The 18,818-nt window shown below is 39.6% G+C and overlaps 2 protein-coding genes across 6 annotated transcripts in view; both read right to left on the bottom strand.

Annotated features, from left to right (window-relative positions):
* Positions 1-4,803, bottom strand: part of ccdc88c (coiled-coil domain containing 88C) — a 47,673-nt gene extending 42,870 nt beyond the window's left edge. For 4 of the 5 annotated variants that reach the window (XR_011686879.1, XR_011686877.1, XR_011686878.1 and 1 more), the window contains exons 1-2: positions 4,136-4,797; positions 854-966 (exon numbers count right to left, since the gene is read on the bottom strand). Coding sequence is in view for 1 of the 5 variants with exons in the window: in XM_071471108.1 (XP_071327209.1) it covers positions 854-966; positions 4,136-4,195 (173 nt within the window). In the remaining 4 variants the exon portion in view is untranslated. Of the gene's footprint in view, positions 1-853; positions 967-4,135 lie in introns of all 5 variants that reach the window. The other variant, XR_011686880.1, reaches the window with a different exon arrangement.
* A 6,624-nt stretch (positions 4,804-11,427) lies between these two features.
* pals1a (protein associated with LIN7 1, MAGUK p55 family member a) overlaps positions 11,428-18,818 on the bottom strand; it is a 33,971-nt gene continuing 26,580 nt past the window's right edge. The window contains exons 8-17 of the mRNA XM_071471175.1: positions 18,033-18,194; positions 16,740-16,817; positions 16,379-16,562; positions 16,179-16,250; positions 15,731-15,802; positions 15,034-15,201; positions 14,833-14,922; positions 14,273-14,385; positions 13,918-14,028; positions 11,428-13,792 (exon numbers count right to left, since the gene is read on the bottom strand). Coding sequence (XP_071327276.1) covers positions 13,616-13,792; positions 13,918-14,028; positions 14,273-14,385; positions 14,833-14,922; positions 15,034-15,201; positions 15,731-15,802; positions 16,179-16,250; positions 16,379-16,562; positions 16,740-16,817; positions 18,033-18,194 — 1,227 coding nt within the window. The 3' untranslated portion in view covers positions 11,428-13,615. The remainder of the gene's footprint in view (positions 13,793-13,917; positions 14,029-14,272; positions 14,386-14,832; positions 14,923-15,033; positions 15,202-15,730; positions 15,803-16,178; positions 16,251-16,378; positions 16,563-16,739; positions 16,818-18,032; positions 18,195-18,818) is intronic.

The raw sequence follows: 18,818 nt of genomic DNA, 5'->3' as shown, positions 1-18,818 counted from the left end.
GTGTATGTGTATGTGCTGCCAGAAATATCCCTTATAGCACCAAATGTGTATTAATCTGCAAATTTGATTGACTTGTCTGTGGCACTCAACCAAAGACAAGGCAAGGAAGTCAGAGGGTTTTGAGAGATAAACTAATACCTTGTTGGTTTTGTTACAAAAATGTACAAATTCTTGCAATTCTGAGGCAATGCTGAATTTTACAAGTTATGATGGAATATTTAAAGAAACTTTATATTGTCACAACATACCTTCTATACAAGAAGTCTCAGTCCTTGAAAAGCCTTACAAACCATACTCTGCTGTGTGAAATGTACATTCTGCACTGAGGCCATGTGTGGTCATTAGTTAGCGTTACATTACTTTGATATTGGTGACTGATGTTTTCTGCTCAGTGGCAGCTTAGTGATTTCTCCAAGAGCCACACAGATGAAATCTAGGCTGTGCGTATCTAGAGACCACTCTCCAAATGAGCTGAAACGTAATCTGTTGAGAGCTGCTGCAGCACAGCCCTGTTGCAAACCTGACTGTGTGATTCCTGATGAACTGAGCACAAACTGACTTCAGTTCAGCTCTAAAGGGACTGCAAATGATAAAACTCACAGTCGCCGTTATACACTCTTTCTCACTGCAACCTTGAGCAGCACATCTGGCTGTGACGTTTACAACCTGATACCAGCGAGTCAGGATGTGGTTACACAAACACACTAACAGAGACACATACAGGAAACACTGGATCAACTCACTTACTGCACACATACCCACTTCAGACGCACAAAAATACACACCAAAGGACATTTCTTCTTGACTCATGCTCATAAAACTTGAAACTCTCACTCTTTCTGCTGCAACCTACATGTGTGTCATGATCTTGTGCAAGAAGACACCATCCACCAGTTCCATGAACATGCTGACCCGTTCCTCTGAGCCCACACTGTCACATGAACCAAACGGGCCCAACGTCCGCACCTGGAGAGAGACGGGTTAAAGACAAAGACAGGAGACAGTCAGGTACAGTTGGTACAGCCAAACAGTACAAGTCAATATTATAGAGCTACACTGGCTTTAAAATGTGATCCACAATATGGTGAACATTTTTCTGTCTTTATTCATTTTTTCAGGGGGATTTTGTTGGGAGCTAAGGTCTCTTCTTGAGAAAACACCCTGCTCAAACTCACATAGTAAAACACCTGAGAGGTGCCTAGTGGTCTGCTGGCCGCTGAGCACCCCCACTGGGGCAGCTGGGAATCAAGGACCTGGCTAGCAGCAAGCACCGCTCTTTCCCTTTCCCCTCTGAGATCTACCCTAAAACCTGGTTCAGGGTTAAAATCTGGTCATGGAAATGTGCGGGCACAAAATATATTTCTTTAACCCATGGATGTGAACATTAAAAAAAAGTGAGAGTGAGAAAAAGAGAGAAACTAGTCAGGTGAAAGTTGCCCTGAGGCACTTTTCTGCTGTCTGGCAGTGTTAATCGTGTTTGCCCAACAAAGATGGGAAAAAACTGTTGGCTGACCGGTCAGGTCAACAGGATGTGAGGCCACGGGAAAACAGGAAGTACCACAAGGTTAATAACCTGTTGACAGCTCTACCGGTGGTCAAAGTCTGGGCTAGGAGCCCATATTGGGTAGCAGGAAGATTAAAATGGGTCCCAAGCAAACTCTGAAGACATGACATCTAAAATCACCAAAACTGTGAGAATATGTGGGTGGAGTGTAGGGATGTCGTGAGAACTGATAGTCAGTAACAAATCTCTGCCAAAATTCAGGAAATTCTACCGTAGAACGAAGATGTTGTAGGTACTGGAGGTATGATTCTTTCATGGGCTGACAAGGGCAGTATAATAACCTACAAGCGTCCTAGTCTGACATCAGCAGTCACAGTGAAAGATAACAACAACATGTGATCGCCATACTGTGAATCTTAACACTACTGTCTTATTTGTGTCTAATTACATCAGTTGCATACACAGTATTAGTCCAGCTTCTCCAGGGGCGGGTCGGTGTAGAGGCTGGACAGCTACTAGTGTACAAAAGTGTACAAGAGTACATACAGTAGCTGTCATACACACGTTCGCTGTTGCCACGGTGTTTGCATGTGCAAAATACCACTAAATGTGTCAACTGGTTTTGCAAACAATGACAAAAAGCAAGTGTTATATAGAGTGCGGCAGGGATGATGTATTTTTGTAGGGCCAGAAGTTAGCATCCCCCTGGTTCCCTCCACAAAAAGCCAAAGGGCTTTTTACATGGGCTTTAAGATTATTGCAGAAAAAGCTCTGTGACAAAGTGTCTGATACACATTTTGTTCAGCAAGATAATCTTCACAAATGAACACCACTTTTATGATTTTCAACCACCAAGTAAACTCAACAGCAAGGATTTAAAAGTTAATGCTAGGCTATCAACAAACTTCACCACAGCTGCATGACTTCAATGCCACCACCACTAAACTTTTTTTTTTTTTTTTTTTTTAAATTTGATTTAGCTCTTACCCCTGCTACAAAAACCCTATCCTCTTAGAAGGTTGGTAATAGTTTGCAAAAGTGCGAGTGTAAACACAGAGTAAAGGTGGACTGGCGAGTTGATTGGTTGTAGTGTTTGGCGTGATGACATTTAACACAGCCTCTGTAGTCCCATTTAGCCACTTGTTAGCAACCATCTTTTTGAGGGTATATAAAAGCTTCAAAAATCTGATCAATTTAATGTCGTAGAATAAAACTTGAAAATACCTTGAACTTGTGTTAACAAAAGACCTTATTTCAGCCATCTTACTAAAAACCTGTTCTAAAATCCCACTGACTTCGGGAAGAGGGAACTTGAAGTCCAAAACTGCTCACTCATTCCTGCAGCACTCTGCACATTGGTGGGAGATGCACATCAAGCTACGGTGTAGGGTGCACATCTATGCCATACCCGCAGCATCCATTCATGCATTAAGTGTACTGAACAAAAATATAAACTCCACACTTTTGTTTTTGTTCTCATTATAAAAGATCTAAGATTGCCTGTAAGACAGTGTGTTCCATCCCCAGCCAATATCCAGCAACTTTGCACAGCCATTGAACTGGAGCAGACCAAAATTCAATGGGTCCGTCTGTATCTCATAAATGTCTCTTTTCAAAATAAAACTGCACATTTTACTGTCACCGTTTATTGTCACCAGCCACAGGTAAACCTGTGCAATAATCGATGCTGTGAAATCAGCATCTTGATATGCCCAACCCATCAGGTGAATTGATGATCTTAACAAAACAGAAATGCTCACATTTTGAGTTTTTAGATCTTTAATTTCAAGTCATGAAGAATGGGAGAAAAAACAAAAAGAAAGTGTTGGATTTATATTTTTGTTTATTGAATAAACCAGGCTTTAGTAGGCCTCCATCATTACTGTTCAGTCTGTTGAAATATGAGGCTCACTTTTAAAATAACTGCTTTTACACCATGGGTCCCTCACCTTGTTAATCAGTTTAAACTAATGCTTGCACACTGACCATATGGAGGTGTATAAATGTTTGTGTGTGTGTGTGTGCACTGTGTGCACACTGTGTGCAGCAGCCTCTGCCTCTCAGCCTCTGCTGCTGTGGAATTTCATTCATTCATTTCATTGATACCAATTACTAAATCTCTGGTATGGTGACATCCCCTGTGGACTGGGGGGGAAATCTTGCGTGCCTCAGCATTTTAGTGGCAGAAGAAGAGGTAAAGAAACAGCAGCAACATAAGCAGCGAGGTGCACCAGCTGTTAGCGGTGAATAGAGCTGACAGAAGATGCACTTCTGTTTGACAGTTACTATGAGAAGTCAAATTGGAAAGTCCCAGAGACACCAACCAAAATCCCTCAATGCACCACTTCACCTGAGGCCTTTACACTGAAAAATCTGCCCCCTGTCACTTTCGTGTAGTCAGCAGGAACAATGAATAAAAACTATAAACTACAACAAACTTCCACGGAAAGTAGATGATGATCAAGCTGTTTGTTGCCAGCTACTAGTTAGACATGTGGTTCTTGCAACAGTGTGAGAGAGAAAGTAAAACACAGGTCAGCAGCGTGTGTGTACCATCATCACCACTGTGTGTGTGTGTGTGTGTGTGTGTGTGTGTGTGTGTGTGTGTGTGTGTGTGGGGCCCCCACTCACCCACACCACCAGCGGTGACTCCATGAAAGTGGCCAGTAACTCCGACAGAGTAACATCCATAGTTGCTCCCACGGCTTCCGTCCCCGCTTATCGATCACCAGCTTATCATCGATCCGCCGCGAGATCAGTCGATATCCGCCGCGGGCTCGCGGCACGTCTCGAACAAAGCCCCGCGAGGCATCGAGTCCCTCCTCCCCCGCACGAGCCCTCCCTCGCACCACTATTGTCTCGCGCTGCCCCGGGTCCCTGAGCAGCAGGTTTAAACCGAGGAAACCCCGTGAGAGGTGGCCCGGGCCGTGTGCGGCGGCCTGTGGCGGCGGCTCAGGGCCCGCTCCCGGCTGCGCAGGTAAACACCCAGCTCGTTCTCCAGGAGAAGCGACAGCACCGGAGCCAAACTTCGCAGGACAGTTACTCACGTTGCCAGGGAGACGCGACTCGGGCCGTAAAGTGGCGAAACCGCAGTGAAATGAGAAAATAAAAACAAAAAAGTTGAAAAGGGTTAAAAAAAAACACGATTTAAAGGATCAGAGAGAGTTAAAATGATTGTTTCCGTTCTTTGCTACATCTCCACCACGTCTCTCTACCTCTTTCTCCACCTTCTCTCCAACCGGACTCGGAGACCAGAGGCACTGAGGCAGAGAGGGTTGACTGACAGCATTACCGACCAATCCGCTACAGCAAGAGGCGTGGTTCCCGCCCCCCAATTATTGTTCCATTATTTGGTAGACGTTACAAAACTGACGTCACCGAAACACCGACTGAATTAAAAGACACTGTGCAGAAGGTGAAGCGTTACAGGCAGCCCACCCCTTTCTTACTTGAATCATCCCATAAACAACATCTTGGCTTTGATTTCTTCACAGTGTACAAGAGGGAGCAGGTGCACACAAAAAATACATAAATCATTCAACAGCATACTAACTTAAAGGGCTAGAGCTTTTTATGTGAGAAAGAAACTCATCATGAAGCACATTAGGTTTTCACTTTCATATACTTTGATATGTGTATATGACATTTCCCAAGGATGAGGATGGTATTAACCTGAAGGTCGTTTTCTTATTGTCCATAAATTATGTCCTTTTTAGAAAAGTTTTCAAGTTGAAAAACCTTGGGGTACAACCTGTCATATATATCAAGCCATAAAGCTTCAGAAAACATACACATAGTTTCAGTGTTATCACAGAATACAAAATTATTAGTTTTGATTTCAAAACGCTGTTTCAACATTAGAATGATACACTCCATTTAGAATTTTAAAATGGATTTCTTTTGCTCTGGGGGTTATTGGAAATGTTAAATATTTAGTTTGTAATGTTTGAATAGTACATTTTGAACAAAGTTGTGAAATTGAGTTTCTATAAGATACAATAAGGTAAATGTAATCAAACATATGATTGAGTTGGGGATGGCTTTACTTATTGATTTGAATGTGTTACAAGTGTCAATCAAATCATATCTAGAGGAGAAATTCTCATAAGACAAGAGACAGCCATTACTATCAACTAAGTGAATCACTGACCAAGTCCCTTTCCCCACCCAGTTCTGGTCGTACAGCAACCTGTGATAACCGTGATAAATCTATCATTCCATATCAGTGTATTGTGTGGGGTGAAATTATGGTTGTATATTAGTTTCCAGTACAGAAGGACCTGTTGGTGAAAGAGTGATCATTTAACTGGGAGCCTTTGAATAGTAAAATCACATTTGAGTAAAAATTCTATACCTCCCAGTTTCTTGAATATTTCTCTAGGGATAAGGTACCAAAAGTTGTTGTTATTCAGAAAGGATTTTAACCAATTGACTTCCAGGGTTCCATTCATAAATCAGAAGGAATTCTTTAGTCATCTCTGATCTCTTAACTTAATGAATTTTCCTTTTCCAAATGTAATCAAAATTGACTTGATTTATTTTCTTAATAGTTGTGTGAGGGATAGCAGCACCTTGAAATACTTTCCAATTTAGTAAAGTCTTAAGTGGGTGTGGTGGTGATTTCACAGCACTAGATACAGTATGACTTTGCGCCTGATTTTGCCACTCGTTTTTATTCGCTAGTTTAAAGATCCTGTAATGCAAATGTGCAGACTTGTTTATAGAAACTATATATGTTAGAGAACTGTTCCTGAAAACATGTGAAATATGTGAAACTTGTGTGGTACTGAATTGTGCAGTTATACCGAGGATTTTTTGGGCGGGCCCAAAATGGCGACTACAGCATAACCCTCCCCTAAGCTGTGATGGCATGACATTATGGAAGGCACTAGCATTAGTGGTTCTCCTGCTGGGTCTCGAGTTTCTGCTAGTCAGACTTTCCACATTGGATAGATACACATAGATAGCTTTGCCAGGAAAGTGTGTTTTTCCTGGATAGTGATCAAGCCAGTACGAGACCACATCAGTCAATAATATTCCCCTCTTTTCCTCCGAAAACAGTCAAATGATAATAACAGTTATAGTATTATTAAGCAAAAAACAAAACAAAAAAAAACCAACAAAAAAAAAACAAGAGTTAAATTTCAGTTTAAACTTTTAATTCATGGTTTCCCTCTAAACTTTTGCAGTTAGAGAGTGTCGTCTGCATCAGTGAAATCAGACCAGAACCAACAGAGAGATCCCGTGTTGCTGAGACAGAGACAGGTCTCAAATAAAGTTAACTTTACTGGTAATAACTGGTCAACCCAAAAGGACAATCAACCAGTATTGTAATACATCCATGCTTTGCTCTGACTAAACCAGCCAGAGAGTTTAGACGGAACAAGACAGTGAGCATCCCAAAGCGGGATTTCAAATGTATATATTTTTTTGTTACTTGTAGTGAGCACTAGGTAATTAAGTATTGTTGTTATGATTTGTCTTATAATGTTTACTTTTTTATAGGCTTTTAAGAACAGAGTTTCTTAAAGCAGTATAAATGTAGCAAACCACGGCAGTATTATGATAATTATTGATTATGATATATTGTATGAGTATGTATGAACGAACATCATCGTGATATAGTGCCATGGTTATTACTGTTCCATCTCCATAGTTTGTGCCCGTGTCGGCTGGGTAAACACATGCTAAATGGTAATTTTACTAGTAAAGCAGCTATTTTACCATATGTCCATCACCTGTATATAGTTAAACTGCTTTCAACTGGCAAGCAAGCTTTATTTATATAACACATTTCATTTAAGGCAGAAGCACATTTTGTTGCACAATTGTGAGCTACTGCAGAAACTAACCACAAAAACTGTGGATAGTGTAAGGATAAAGCATTAGACACTAGACAAAGTTTACCTTACCAGGTAGGCTATGTGGTTAGTTCCCTAACTAACTGGCTTACATCACCTAAGCATTAAACAAGCACAGATTTAATTAATAACATTAATGGCTGTTGTGCATGGCTAAGCACTGTGTTGTGACCATTTTCACAACAGTTTGCTGGTCATAGTGGTAACTACAAGCATGATGGTTCATGTCAAAGTAAGTACTGTGAAAAATGTCTGTCACTGAAGACATTTATTTTTCTTGAGAAGGTTTCACAAAGGTAATCTATTTTTTCTATCCACTCAGACAATGGACAGATTTATAGGCCTACTCACACTTATTCTGTTTTTCATTAACAACTAACAGCAAAACCTATAGTAATATTTATATGTTGTATATTTATATAATAATCAATGTGATTATTATTAAGATAAGACAAGAAATACTTTGTTTATCCCTATAGGGAAATTCACAATTGTCCAGTAGCTTCTTCATGTATTTAGTTAAGTTATGATTGAGTCTGTGTCATGATCCACTGCCTTTGTCTGAGCTGTTAGATAGTCTGATGACAGTGGGAACAAAGGATTTCCTGAACCTCTCAGTCCTGCAGTGAAGAGAGATGAGACGTTGGCTGCTGCTGTAGCTGCTTCTCTGGCCTGCAAGGATGTTATAGCGAGGGTGGTTGGTGTTGTCCCAGATGGCTACATCTTACAGTACATGTCTCTCCTCAACATTCTCCATTAAATCCAGACTCCTGCCAGGCACAGACAAGCCTTTTTAACTCGCTTGTCCAGTCTCTTTTAGTTTTTATGTGACCTGCTGCTGCTCCAGCAGATGCAGCATAAAATAGAGCACTTGCCACCACTGACTGATAAAACATGAGCAGCATCTCACTGCAAACATCAAACATCTGAAGAAAAAGAGCTGGCTCTTCCCCTTCCTGTTGATGGCATCTGTGTTCAAGGACCAGTCCAGTTTACAGGTGCACACCTAAGTATTTATAAGTGTGCACCACCTCAGTGTCCTTCCCTCAAACACTGACCGGCTGAAGTCATTATTATTATTATCATTATCATTATTATTATTATTATTATTATTATTATTATTATTGGAAATAAACACAAAGTCATTGGGGCTGGAGAACATCTGATTTCTCTTCACACAGAGTGAATTGGAAATTAAAGAACATCAAAAGGACACATAGGCCAAATGTAAAGCAGCAGTAATGCAATGAAATAACTTGTGAATTTGCACAAAAACACCCAGCTGGTTGGCCTTAAAGTTAAACATTAAGTGAACATGTTCCTCTGGCCCAGTCCAAGTTTACTGACCTTTACAGAGGAATTTATTGGGACAGCAAGTGTGAGGTGTGTTGATGCTGAATGCAGTGCAGTCTGGGTGGAGTGTGGATAGGAATTGGTCTAAGTAAATTCTGAGGATATCCTGAGTTTGCTTTCGGTATGGCATGACCAGACAGGAGACAGCAAGCCTTTCAGCTCTAGTGCAGAACCATGTAGCCAAAATACTGCACGGAGATCAGCCTCGGGCAACTGTCATAGAAAGGTTCACACAAAGCTCCTGGCAAACAGAGTTATTCTCTAAAGATCTGGGAGAGTAACTGGCAGTGAACATTGTTGCAGTTCACGTATGGCATCAATAATCTGGAGTACAGCACCACCTCTTGGTCTCCTCGTGTTACTACGTCCTCTAGCAGTGAATGCAGTTGTGTTCAGTGTGAGGAAGTTACTGTGAGATCCAGTTTCCCCAAGCTGTTTCACGCTGGAGGGACATGAAAGGATGTGACAGCTTCCTTAGGATCTTCTCAGGATCTTATTATCCCAGATTAATTGGTAATAATTATCATATCAGCCTCAAGTAAGTCCTCAGTTTAATTGTTGATCACTATCATTAGAACCTGGTTGTGAGCAGAGATACTACTACAGAGAGAACTATAACTGCTTCTGGCAGCCACAAGTGGAGGCTGGTGTATTCACAGAAAATGAATGACAATTCAGTAAAATACAATTTCAATAATATGATATGATATGATAAGCCTTCATATGAGATGTAACTGTTGAAAAAAATGTTCATCAATACACACTTGATTTTATTCTGCTATATTCTGAAATTTGATGCACACTTTAATATGCATTCGTTTGTTTGGCCTTTCCGTGAAGACCAAACTGTTCAAGTGTCCCAGTAGGTCATGACAGTGTGACAGTGAGCAACATGCACAATATCAGGACTCTCCAACTGAAGCAGCTTAGTAGAATTCAGCCTGCATAATTCTACTAGTTGTGCTTTGGAAAAGGTTTACTGACTTAAGTTTCTGGGCTGTAAACAGCTGAATATTTAAAAAGTTCAGAGGTGATAAAAACAAACAAGTAGAGGGGTCAGACACATACAATATAAAAATACGAGCTTATGAATAAAAAGCTCTTTTTGGAGTTTGATTCATACAGAGAAAAAGTCAGGATATCACAGCTTCTTCTGATGTTTTGGTCAGTATCTTTACAGAACTTTTTCACACACAAACACAAAGCATCAGAAGGGAAAGCTATGCCATACACCAGTGAAACAGAGGGGTACATCGAGTCCCTCCAGTGTTGATTTGTTCCCCCAGTTTTATGGAAATGCAAACCTGAAATGCTGAGTAGGAGAGGTAGAACAAACAAATGATAAAAATGGAGGTGATTAAAATGCATTTGAATTGAAAAATGTAGCAGTACCAATGGATGTGAAATGAAAAATGATATGATAAATTATGAAGTGAAGACAGAGCCACGTTCCATTTCCATGTTCCATTTCCCGTCTCAGAAATTGCCTGCTGTAAACAATAAACATAAATACTATTACATATAAAATGAATCAATCAAATTTATCAGATTATTTAAGAATGCATCTCTTCCAATTCACATACATTTCATCACTTCCATTATTAATTTATAAGCATTTTCATCACCTCTGTCTTTATCAGTTGCTTTTTGTTTATTCCACTTTCCTGAAATGATGAATGGTAAATATTGTGTTGTAAAATGATAAATGTAAGACCGGGAAAGTGATAAAACATGGCTCTGCTTTCATCATATCAAACCATATTGATCAAATCCACCTTAAATTAATTCAACACTCAATTTTTCAATTCACATTTAGCATTACTGACAAAATATTTCAACACACAGGTCGACTTAGTACCTTTTTCTGATCTTTCAACCACATCTTCATCAGTAAACAAAAATTGCTAACATGTGACATGGAACGTTGTTTATGTGATGATTCCTGAGCTGGTTCCTTTCACTGAAATCAAAACTCCAAAAAGATTCCTCAGAGGTTACTCCAAACTCCATGAAACTTTTTATACATGTCTTTCATTCGTTTTAGATATTTTAAGATGTTACTCATTTTCTGTCTTTAGGCTATTTTCTGTATTTGAAGAAACCTTATACAAAAACACAAGGTCAATCATTTTATATCAATCATCTATTATTTATTCAGTGTGAATATTAATACAAAAAGCAGATTTTTTTCAGGAAGATGTCATGTCTGATACACAGGAACTGGTATCAATCAACTTTACATTCAATACAGTTCATTTCCCTGCCACCCTCTTCCTCCTGGACCAATGGCAGGGAGGCAAGGGGGTGAAACCTGCAATTCTATTGGTGCATTCTGGATCTCTATTTTCGGCATTACATATATATAAAAGCTCTACACAGTGATAACAGTGATATTGTGTCAGGTCTACTTCAGGTCATAATAATACTTAACTGTCTTCAAAGACAGGCGCGCACACACACACACACACACATCCATTCACATACATATACGAACACACACACACACACACTAAATAGATAATAAATTCACCTGTGCCGATCAGGAACACAACTAAAAACTACAACTGTCCTTCACCCACTTGCCCCTCAGGGCAGAGGTCTACTAAAATGTGATCAGACAGGACAGAAAGAGTCAGCTGACACAGTAATGTGTGATTGGTCAGTCAGAAAAAAACAGGCAGAAAATAAAACAGCCAGTAAAAAGGTATATCAAGTGCTATGTCCTTTATTTTAGTGTTTATTGCAATAGTGTGTATGGGAGAGCCAGATATAAATCAGCTGTTCAACCAGCCAGTTAGTGAGTCAGTCAATAGGTCAGTCAGTCAGGGTCCAGAAGGCTCCAGACTCCCCAGTACAGGGGAGAGTCAGCAGCTAATGCACTGTTGTGGTGTGTGTGTATGGGCGTGTGTGAGTGTTCTTCATAGCAATACATGTGGCGGCTCAGTGTGAATTTGAATCTGTACTAAACGCTTGTGTCTGCTCTTCACATTTACTGCTTATCAGGGGCATCTGGGACCAAGGCCGAGCCAAGAGTTATTTAACAAAAACGTAACAAGCTTGAATTCAAAATCAAATGTTTACATTGATCGTCTGCACTGTAAAAGTTAAAATTATTCGGGCATCATAATTTAAATGATCACAGGATAGTGTCAAAGGATGCGTCATAAAAGAGGCCCAGCATCTCTGAGAATAAACAACTCTTAAAGGAAAAAATTACAACAGAAATCTCAGAACTCTAAATAAGAACATCTCTTAAAGGGAAAACAACAACCCAAAGAAAAAAAAAAATCTCAGTATGATGATGACAGAAATCTGCGTCATAAAAATGTCTGATGAAAAAAAACATGATGGATCAGTTCAGCACCATCCAAAATCAGTTTGAGGAGTTCCTCCCTTTCAGGACGGCCAATACACATATGTTTACATTTCATGTATTTATAATTACCAGTGCCACCAGGTCAATACATTCTAGAAGGTGTTGATTGTGTGCAGAGCATCTACTCTCTACAAAACAACAGGCATCAGGGCCAATGTTAAGAGAAAATGTTGTAATGCTACAAGAATGAAATTAATAAAAAAAAGTCATAATATTTCAACAAAGTTGTAATTTTATGAGAAAAAATATTTATAGAAATAAAGTCATGTTTTTATGAGGAAAAAGTCTTGAAATTCTGTGAATAAAGTCATAGCAGAAAATGTTATTTTCAAGATAAAATGATTTAAGACACAGAATTAAGTCATTTTATGAGAAACTGTCACAATTCTGCAAGAACAAGTAATAAAATAACAAAAATAAAGTTGTAATTTTACAAGTAGAAAGTCAGAACATTTCGAGACAGTCAAATTATTTTAGAATGAAATAAATGTTGTGCTAGTTTTACAAGAAAACACGTCATAAATATTCCAAGAAAATGTCATACAAGAATAAAGTTAAAAAATTATTATTTTAAAACAATTTTAAAATAATTTAAAAACATTATTTTAACGCTGTGTCTTATTAAACAGTTGAGTCTGCTTTTACATGTAAAATGAGGGAATGTGGATGAATCAAAAGAACCTTTATATGGGTTTTAGGACACTGAAATGAAATGAACACAGCGAAGCAAAGATGGGACTTGGTTAACAGGAAAGTTTTGAAATTACATAAATGGCAGCCAGAATCAACTGTGAAGTGGTGTACTGTGCAGAGTGAGTGAGTGGAAGTTAACTAAGGTCAATGAACTAAGCAGATTCTGACACTAATACCATTACTGGTCATGGGAAAGTGACAGTGAAGTTCAAAAAAGTCTTGTGTGAGAAGTCAGTAAATGCTACAACATGCTCATGTAACTAATCTACCCAATGTAGTCACATTTGGTTCTAAAAATAACCTTTTAAAAACTTTTTCTTGTAATATTATGACTTTAAATGTTATATTTTTCTAGTGAAATTACAACTTTATTCTCAAAAGTTATTTATAATTTGACAGTTTTTTGTTGGCTAATAAATGTAATTTCTGTAATAGAATGATAGTTTTTCTACAAAAATACAATTTCATTCACGTAATATTTTGACTTGTTTCCTTGTAAAATTACAATATTTTAAGTTTACTTTTTTGATTATGACTTTTTTGCTTCATTTTAACTTTATCTCAAAATATTATGAGCTTCTCTTGTAAAATTACAACTGTATCCTGTAATATTTTGACTCATTACATTTCAACTTAATTCTTGTATTACAACTTTATTCTCAAAATCATTCATTTTTTCCTAACATCAACCCTAATGTTATGTTATGACCCTCACCACAGCACGCTGTAAAAACCCGGTCCAGTCTGTTACATCTGTGGAAATGGGCTCTCTGTGCGTCTACTCTAGTAATAATATGTGATCGTGTGTACGTGTGTGAGAGGGTGTTTTCAGCGCAGCCAGGAGCAGGGCACCCACTGAGGTTCAGTGTCCAGTTTGTTGATGAGTCGTAGCAGCTCGTTGTAGGCTTTGTCCTGGTCTGTGTTGACGATGACGGCATCAAACAGGTGACCGCAGCTCTGCTCCATCTCCCGGGCTTTCTCTATGATGTCCCGCAGCTCCTCGGGCTGTACGCAACATGCACACACACAGACACATGGATTACTGAGACAAACATTTCAGAGAGGTAAACACCAGTGGTATTTATCTTTGACTGAGTGTAAACAGACAGTGGAGTAGGTTAGACAGGAACCTTGGGGTTCTTGTTCTCTTTAGCCAACAGGGCTCGGAGTCTTTCCTGGGAAGGCGGAGCTATGAAGATGATGTAAGGCTTCAAGTCTGAGCTCCTCAGCACCTTTAGAGCCTGTACACACACACACACACACACACACACACACACACACACACACACACACACACACACAAACACACACACAAACACAAACACAAACACAAACACAAACATTAGGCTTCAAACAATAACTTGTGAATATGAGTTCTGTAGATGAAACTACTGTGACTTTCTCTCATCTCACTATGCTATCCAACACTGTCTTTTTGTGTGTGTGTGCGTCTGTGTGTGTGCCTGTGTGTGTGTGTTTACCAACCTGTGTGTGCAGACAGAGCACACAAATTTTTCCAGTGTTGATGACCTGTCTCACTGAGTCTGTACTGGTCCCATACAGGTTCTTCTCAAAGTCACCAGATTCGATAAGCTTTCCTGGGAGAAGTGCAAAAGCCAAAATGTTGCTCATCACTAAATTATATTCAGAGTTTGGGCTGTTTTTGATCAGTTTTCTATACGTTTACTTACAGGCCAACGGCAAAGTCATTCTACGTCTTAGTTAGCCATGTTATTATTGGGTTGTTTTTATTCAGAATTACAATATGCGTGCAAATGAATGCCAATCAAACTTTAATATGCTATAATATTCTTGTAAGAATGTTTTTTTAAAACCAAAATTCATTGGTCTAACGAAACATACCAAAACCTATTAGCCACTTTACTTGATTAAGTTTTGGTGCTGATTTCTCTTTCTATAATTTATCTCTCAGGACACCACTGAGGTTTTCTAGCTACTGCAAAAGTAGCTAAAAGAAGAAAATATTGTTAACTCTTAACAAGAAATGCAAACTGCCTGAAGGGTGTGAAAACAGGAAATCTTACCAGCTGCCAGTTCTGCCTCAAAGGTCTGACGAGACACAAAGTGGTAGTCTCGACCACTGAGCTCGCCTTCCCGACGGCTTCGCGTGGTGTCTATAACACACCCACAATAGCACAAAACACAGTTTGTTCACTCACAAACACATGGAAGAAAGTGTCCTCTGTGTGTGTGTGTGTGTGTGTGTGTGTGTTAGTTTGCCTTACGAGGTACAGCTCCAGCGAACCGTTCTGGCTGGTTGCTGAGCAGTCTCTGCCTAAGTTCCCCCTGTCCACAGCTGGTTGGACCAATCAATGCAATTGGCCGCTTCCTATTGGCTGGCTGGTGGTACAGAGCCATCTCCTCATAGGTGAGAATCTCCTCATTATCAAGATCTGGACCAATGGAGAGGACAGAATAAACAAGTGATGACGAGGCAGTTTCTGAAATACTCAGACCAGCCTGTCTGGCACCAACAACCCTGCCACATTCAAAGTCATCGCTGCCGTGTGATTGGCTGATTAGATATTTGCGTTAATGAGGTTGCAGGTGTACCTAATAAAGTGGCCAATGAATGTGTTTTTCATTAAACAATAACATTTCTCAGCTGCAACATTTGATATGTTGTCTTTGTATTCAGATGCAGCCTAGACGTGGGAACAGGAGTGAAAGGCGTCAGGTTTCTGTAATGTGGCTGGTATGATGTAAATATAACTATCAGCAGATCTGTTCTTGGCTGTATTTGCTGGGAATTGCTGTTGTCACACAAGAAAAAAAAACAGGCGAGACGCTGAAATTCCAGATGATGCACCGTAGCCGTGAGTCTGCCATGCACATGAAGCTCAGGCATTGTGTTGTGGGTCTTACACTTTAGATTTGATGCAACTTCGGTGAAAGCCACTCAGACATGCAAACAGGTCATACCATCATTCTTGTGAGTGTTGTACAGCAGCTTCTTTCTCTTCCTCTTGTTCTTCTTTGCACACCACAGCTTCCCTGTGAACAGACTGACACCTTCAAACTCACTCTGCTTTGAGCTGCAGGGCTTATTGCACTCACTGTACAGCGACACAAATTTTACTCAATCAATTATTTGTTTAGACATTAAAATTCTAGTCCAATTTCATCTTGTTGTCTTGTTTAGATTTATGGATGTGAATGGAGGGAGAACACAGATTTTAGGGATTGAAATGTTGAAATGAGTTTTACTAATTTGGTGAATGAAAAAACTGGACAGCAACTCCCCAGTTTTCGTTCTTTTATTTTGTGATAATAAAAACTCCGGGCTACGAACAATGAAAACCCTTTGACAAAACTACAACCTTTAAAGTTATTGTTCGCTGTAATAAGGTTAGATGGTGGAGGAACTGACCAGGCTTCTCAGGCTCCTTGTCTTCTTCTATGGTCTGTTTCATGGCTTCTCTCTGCTGCTGAAAACTCTTGCCTGTGGAAAAAATGAGAGCATATTTACCCACAAGAGTCTGTCTAAGCATTCTGCTCATGCTCAGCCACAAATGAGAGAAAAAGAAAAAGAAACCCCAAAAGATCCGAGCCACAGACAGACAGTAATACCTGGCACCAGTCCAGCTAGCGGCTGGTTATCTTCATCTCCATCTCTGTAAGCCTGCCACCAGTTGGGGTCCGACTGACTGATAATGTGGAGAATGTCTCCTTTCTGGAAGGACAAGCCCAGCTCTCTGCACGGCACATAAGGGTCATCTGAGGGGTCATAGTCAAAATGTGCCTTCACGTGGATCTGGAGGAGAGAAAGAAGAGAGATAGCAGAGACAACCAGGAGAATGGATTCCAACAGTAAAGATGAGGATGTTTCTGAGTTGGCACTCATATCAGGATAGTTGCAATAAACAGTATTTTCTCTCTCTTCTAGATGAAACTTTTCACATTCTAGTCATGTTGAGGAGTCAGCACTCACCACAGTCTCTTTGACAGGAGGAGGTTTGAGCTGACTGCTGGGAATCAGCACAAAGGTCAGTAGGCCATGCATGTCCGCCTGACACACACACACACACACACACACACACACACAGATAAAGAGAAATGCACCTGTTATTAATCAGCTTGCCTTCATCACCTGAACTGCAACTGGCATTGATTTAAATGTTGTATTTAACCTATAGGAAGCCTCACTGTTGTGCTCCATGCTTAGGAAGGTTCCTCACTGAGTGAAATGACCCAGAGGTATCTAAGTGGCAGCTGTGATAAGAGCTGGTCGAATTCTCTAGATACTGAGGAAAGGAGCTTCAATGCTTCCTATCTCATGTCCTCTCTTAGCATAGGAAACACAGGACCTTCCTTTACAAAAGGAAAGGAGATAATGCTGTCCCACAATTCCTTTCGCCAGCAACATCTCGAGTGACGCACAATTGCAGTTTAACCCCACAGCATCTATTTTATGCGTGTGACACGATGCAAAACTTAAGGAAATCCTTGTATGATTGGCTGAGCACCGAATCCAAAAGTACAGATTTCCTCTTGCTTCAAATGCAGTTCGGAGGCAAGAATTTAATTGAATTTATAATCAACAATATCATCATCATTACAAAATACTAATATACTGTGTGTGTGTGTGTGTGTGTGTGTGTGTGTGTGTGTGTGTGTGTGTGTGTGTGTAGATATATATGTCTGAATATAATTTATTCTGGCCCTTTTTTCTTATTTTTATTGAATTATTATTTTAATGACTCAACTGTCTCTACTTGTATATTTCTTTCATGTTAAATTCTTTCAACAGAACTGTTTGTTTTGTTTTTCATGGTTAGAAAAGGAGTATTTATCGTCCATGTGTTATAAATAAAGTGGCTGCCTTTTCCTATGTCCTTATAATTTCTCCTTCACATGTTTTTTTTGACCTCATTAAGTTTTCCATCAAGGTCAAAGAAAAAGTGGTCAGGAAAGGAGATTTTTCTTTTTCACTTTTTCCACCTTATCAAATAATACTGCCATCAACTCCCATCACAGATTAGTGGGACAGAGGAACCAGCTAGATGTTGGGTAGTAAATTATCTATCTAACATTTAGACAGGCTAAAAGTCCATGTAAACACCTCAATTGTAACAGGTAACTGTAATGAAATTTGTGAAACTGACAGTAGAATAATAGATAAACAGTGATAGCCATTCTTTGTTACCACTGAGGGATGGTATTTATCACTGCATCAAAGAACTGTGTTAAATATTGTTAATATTTGTTATTAATATGTACTCACAAGAATGTCAAAGACTTGGTTGACATCCTTCCCTCGGATCTCGATGCCGTTTATCTCCAAGATCTCATCTCCCTCTGATAAAAGTCCACTTCGCTCAGCCGCTCCACCTCGAACAATACGACTGATCACGACACTGTCCATTTCATTACGAACAGTGGCTCCCTGCAGAGCACACACACAAACACGGGGAGATGATGGAAAACGGCACAGAGAAACAAGCTAATGCTTTCCTAAAGATAATAACAGTCTATTTACACACACATTTATCATACAACATCATCATAAAGGAAAGATTAAGATGATTTATAGATACAATATTTTCTTTGTTATCTGAATTTGAATTACTGACATCTGCTATGACTGTTAGCTACAGAGGCACAATCAAAGCCTCAGGGGATCTGTAGTTGTGGATAGGGCTGGGGGTGTATGACCTCAAGATGTTTCACCTCTCATCCTAAAGGCTTCTTCAGTTCTGAAAGCTGATGGGGGAGTCCCATCAGGAATCCACTCCCCCATCAGCTCCTGCTGAAACATCTTCAAGGAACCTAAAAGAAGTCTAGTTGCCTTTGACTCTAGCTCTGAAGACTACCATGACCTGGATGACACAGACATTTATCTCTGTTATAACAAATTAATAGTATCTGTTTAGAATTAGCACAAGATTATCCGTCCTCACAGTGGAGCTCTTATTAATTCTTTGTACTGAACAATAAAAAAAAAGTTATGAATTATGACTTAGTAAAATGTATTTAACATCAGCAGTAGTTCTACACATTCACACATCTG

Source organism: Trachinotus anak, unplaced genomic scaffold (genome assembly GCF_046630095.1).
Source record: "Trachinotus anak isolate AG129_WGS33_773 ecotype Australia unplaced genomic scaffold, CSIRO_AGI_Tana_v1 ptg000033l, whole genome shotgun sequence".
NCBI lineage: Eukaryota > Metazoa > Chordata > Actinopteri > Carangiformes > Carangidae > Trachinotus > Trachinotus anak.
Note: the sequence above shows the minus strand (reverse complement) of the source record. Positions and strands in the feature narration are given on the sequence as shown.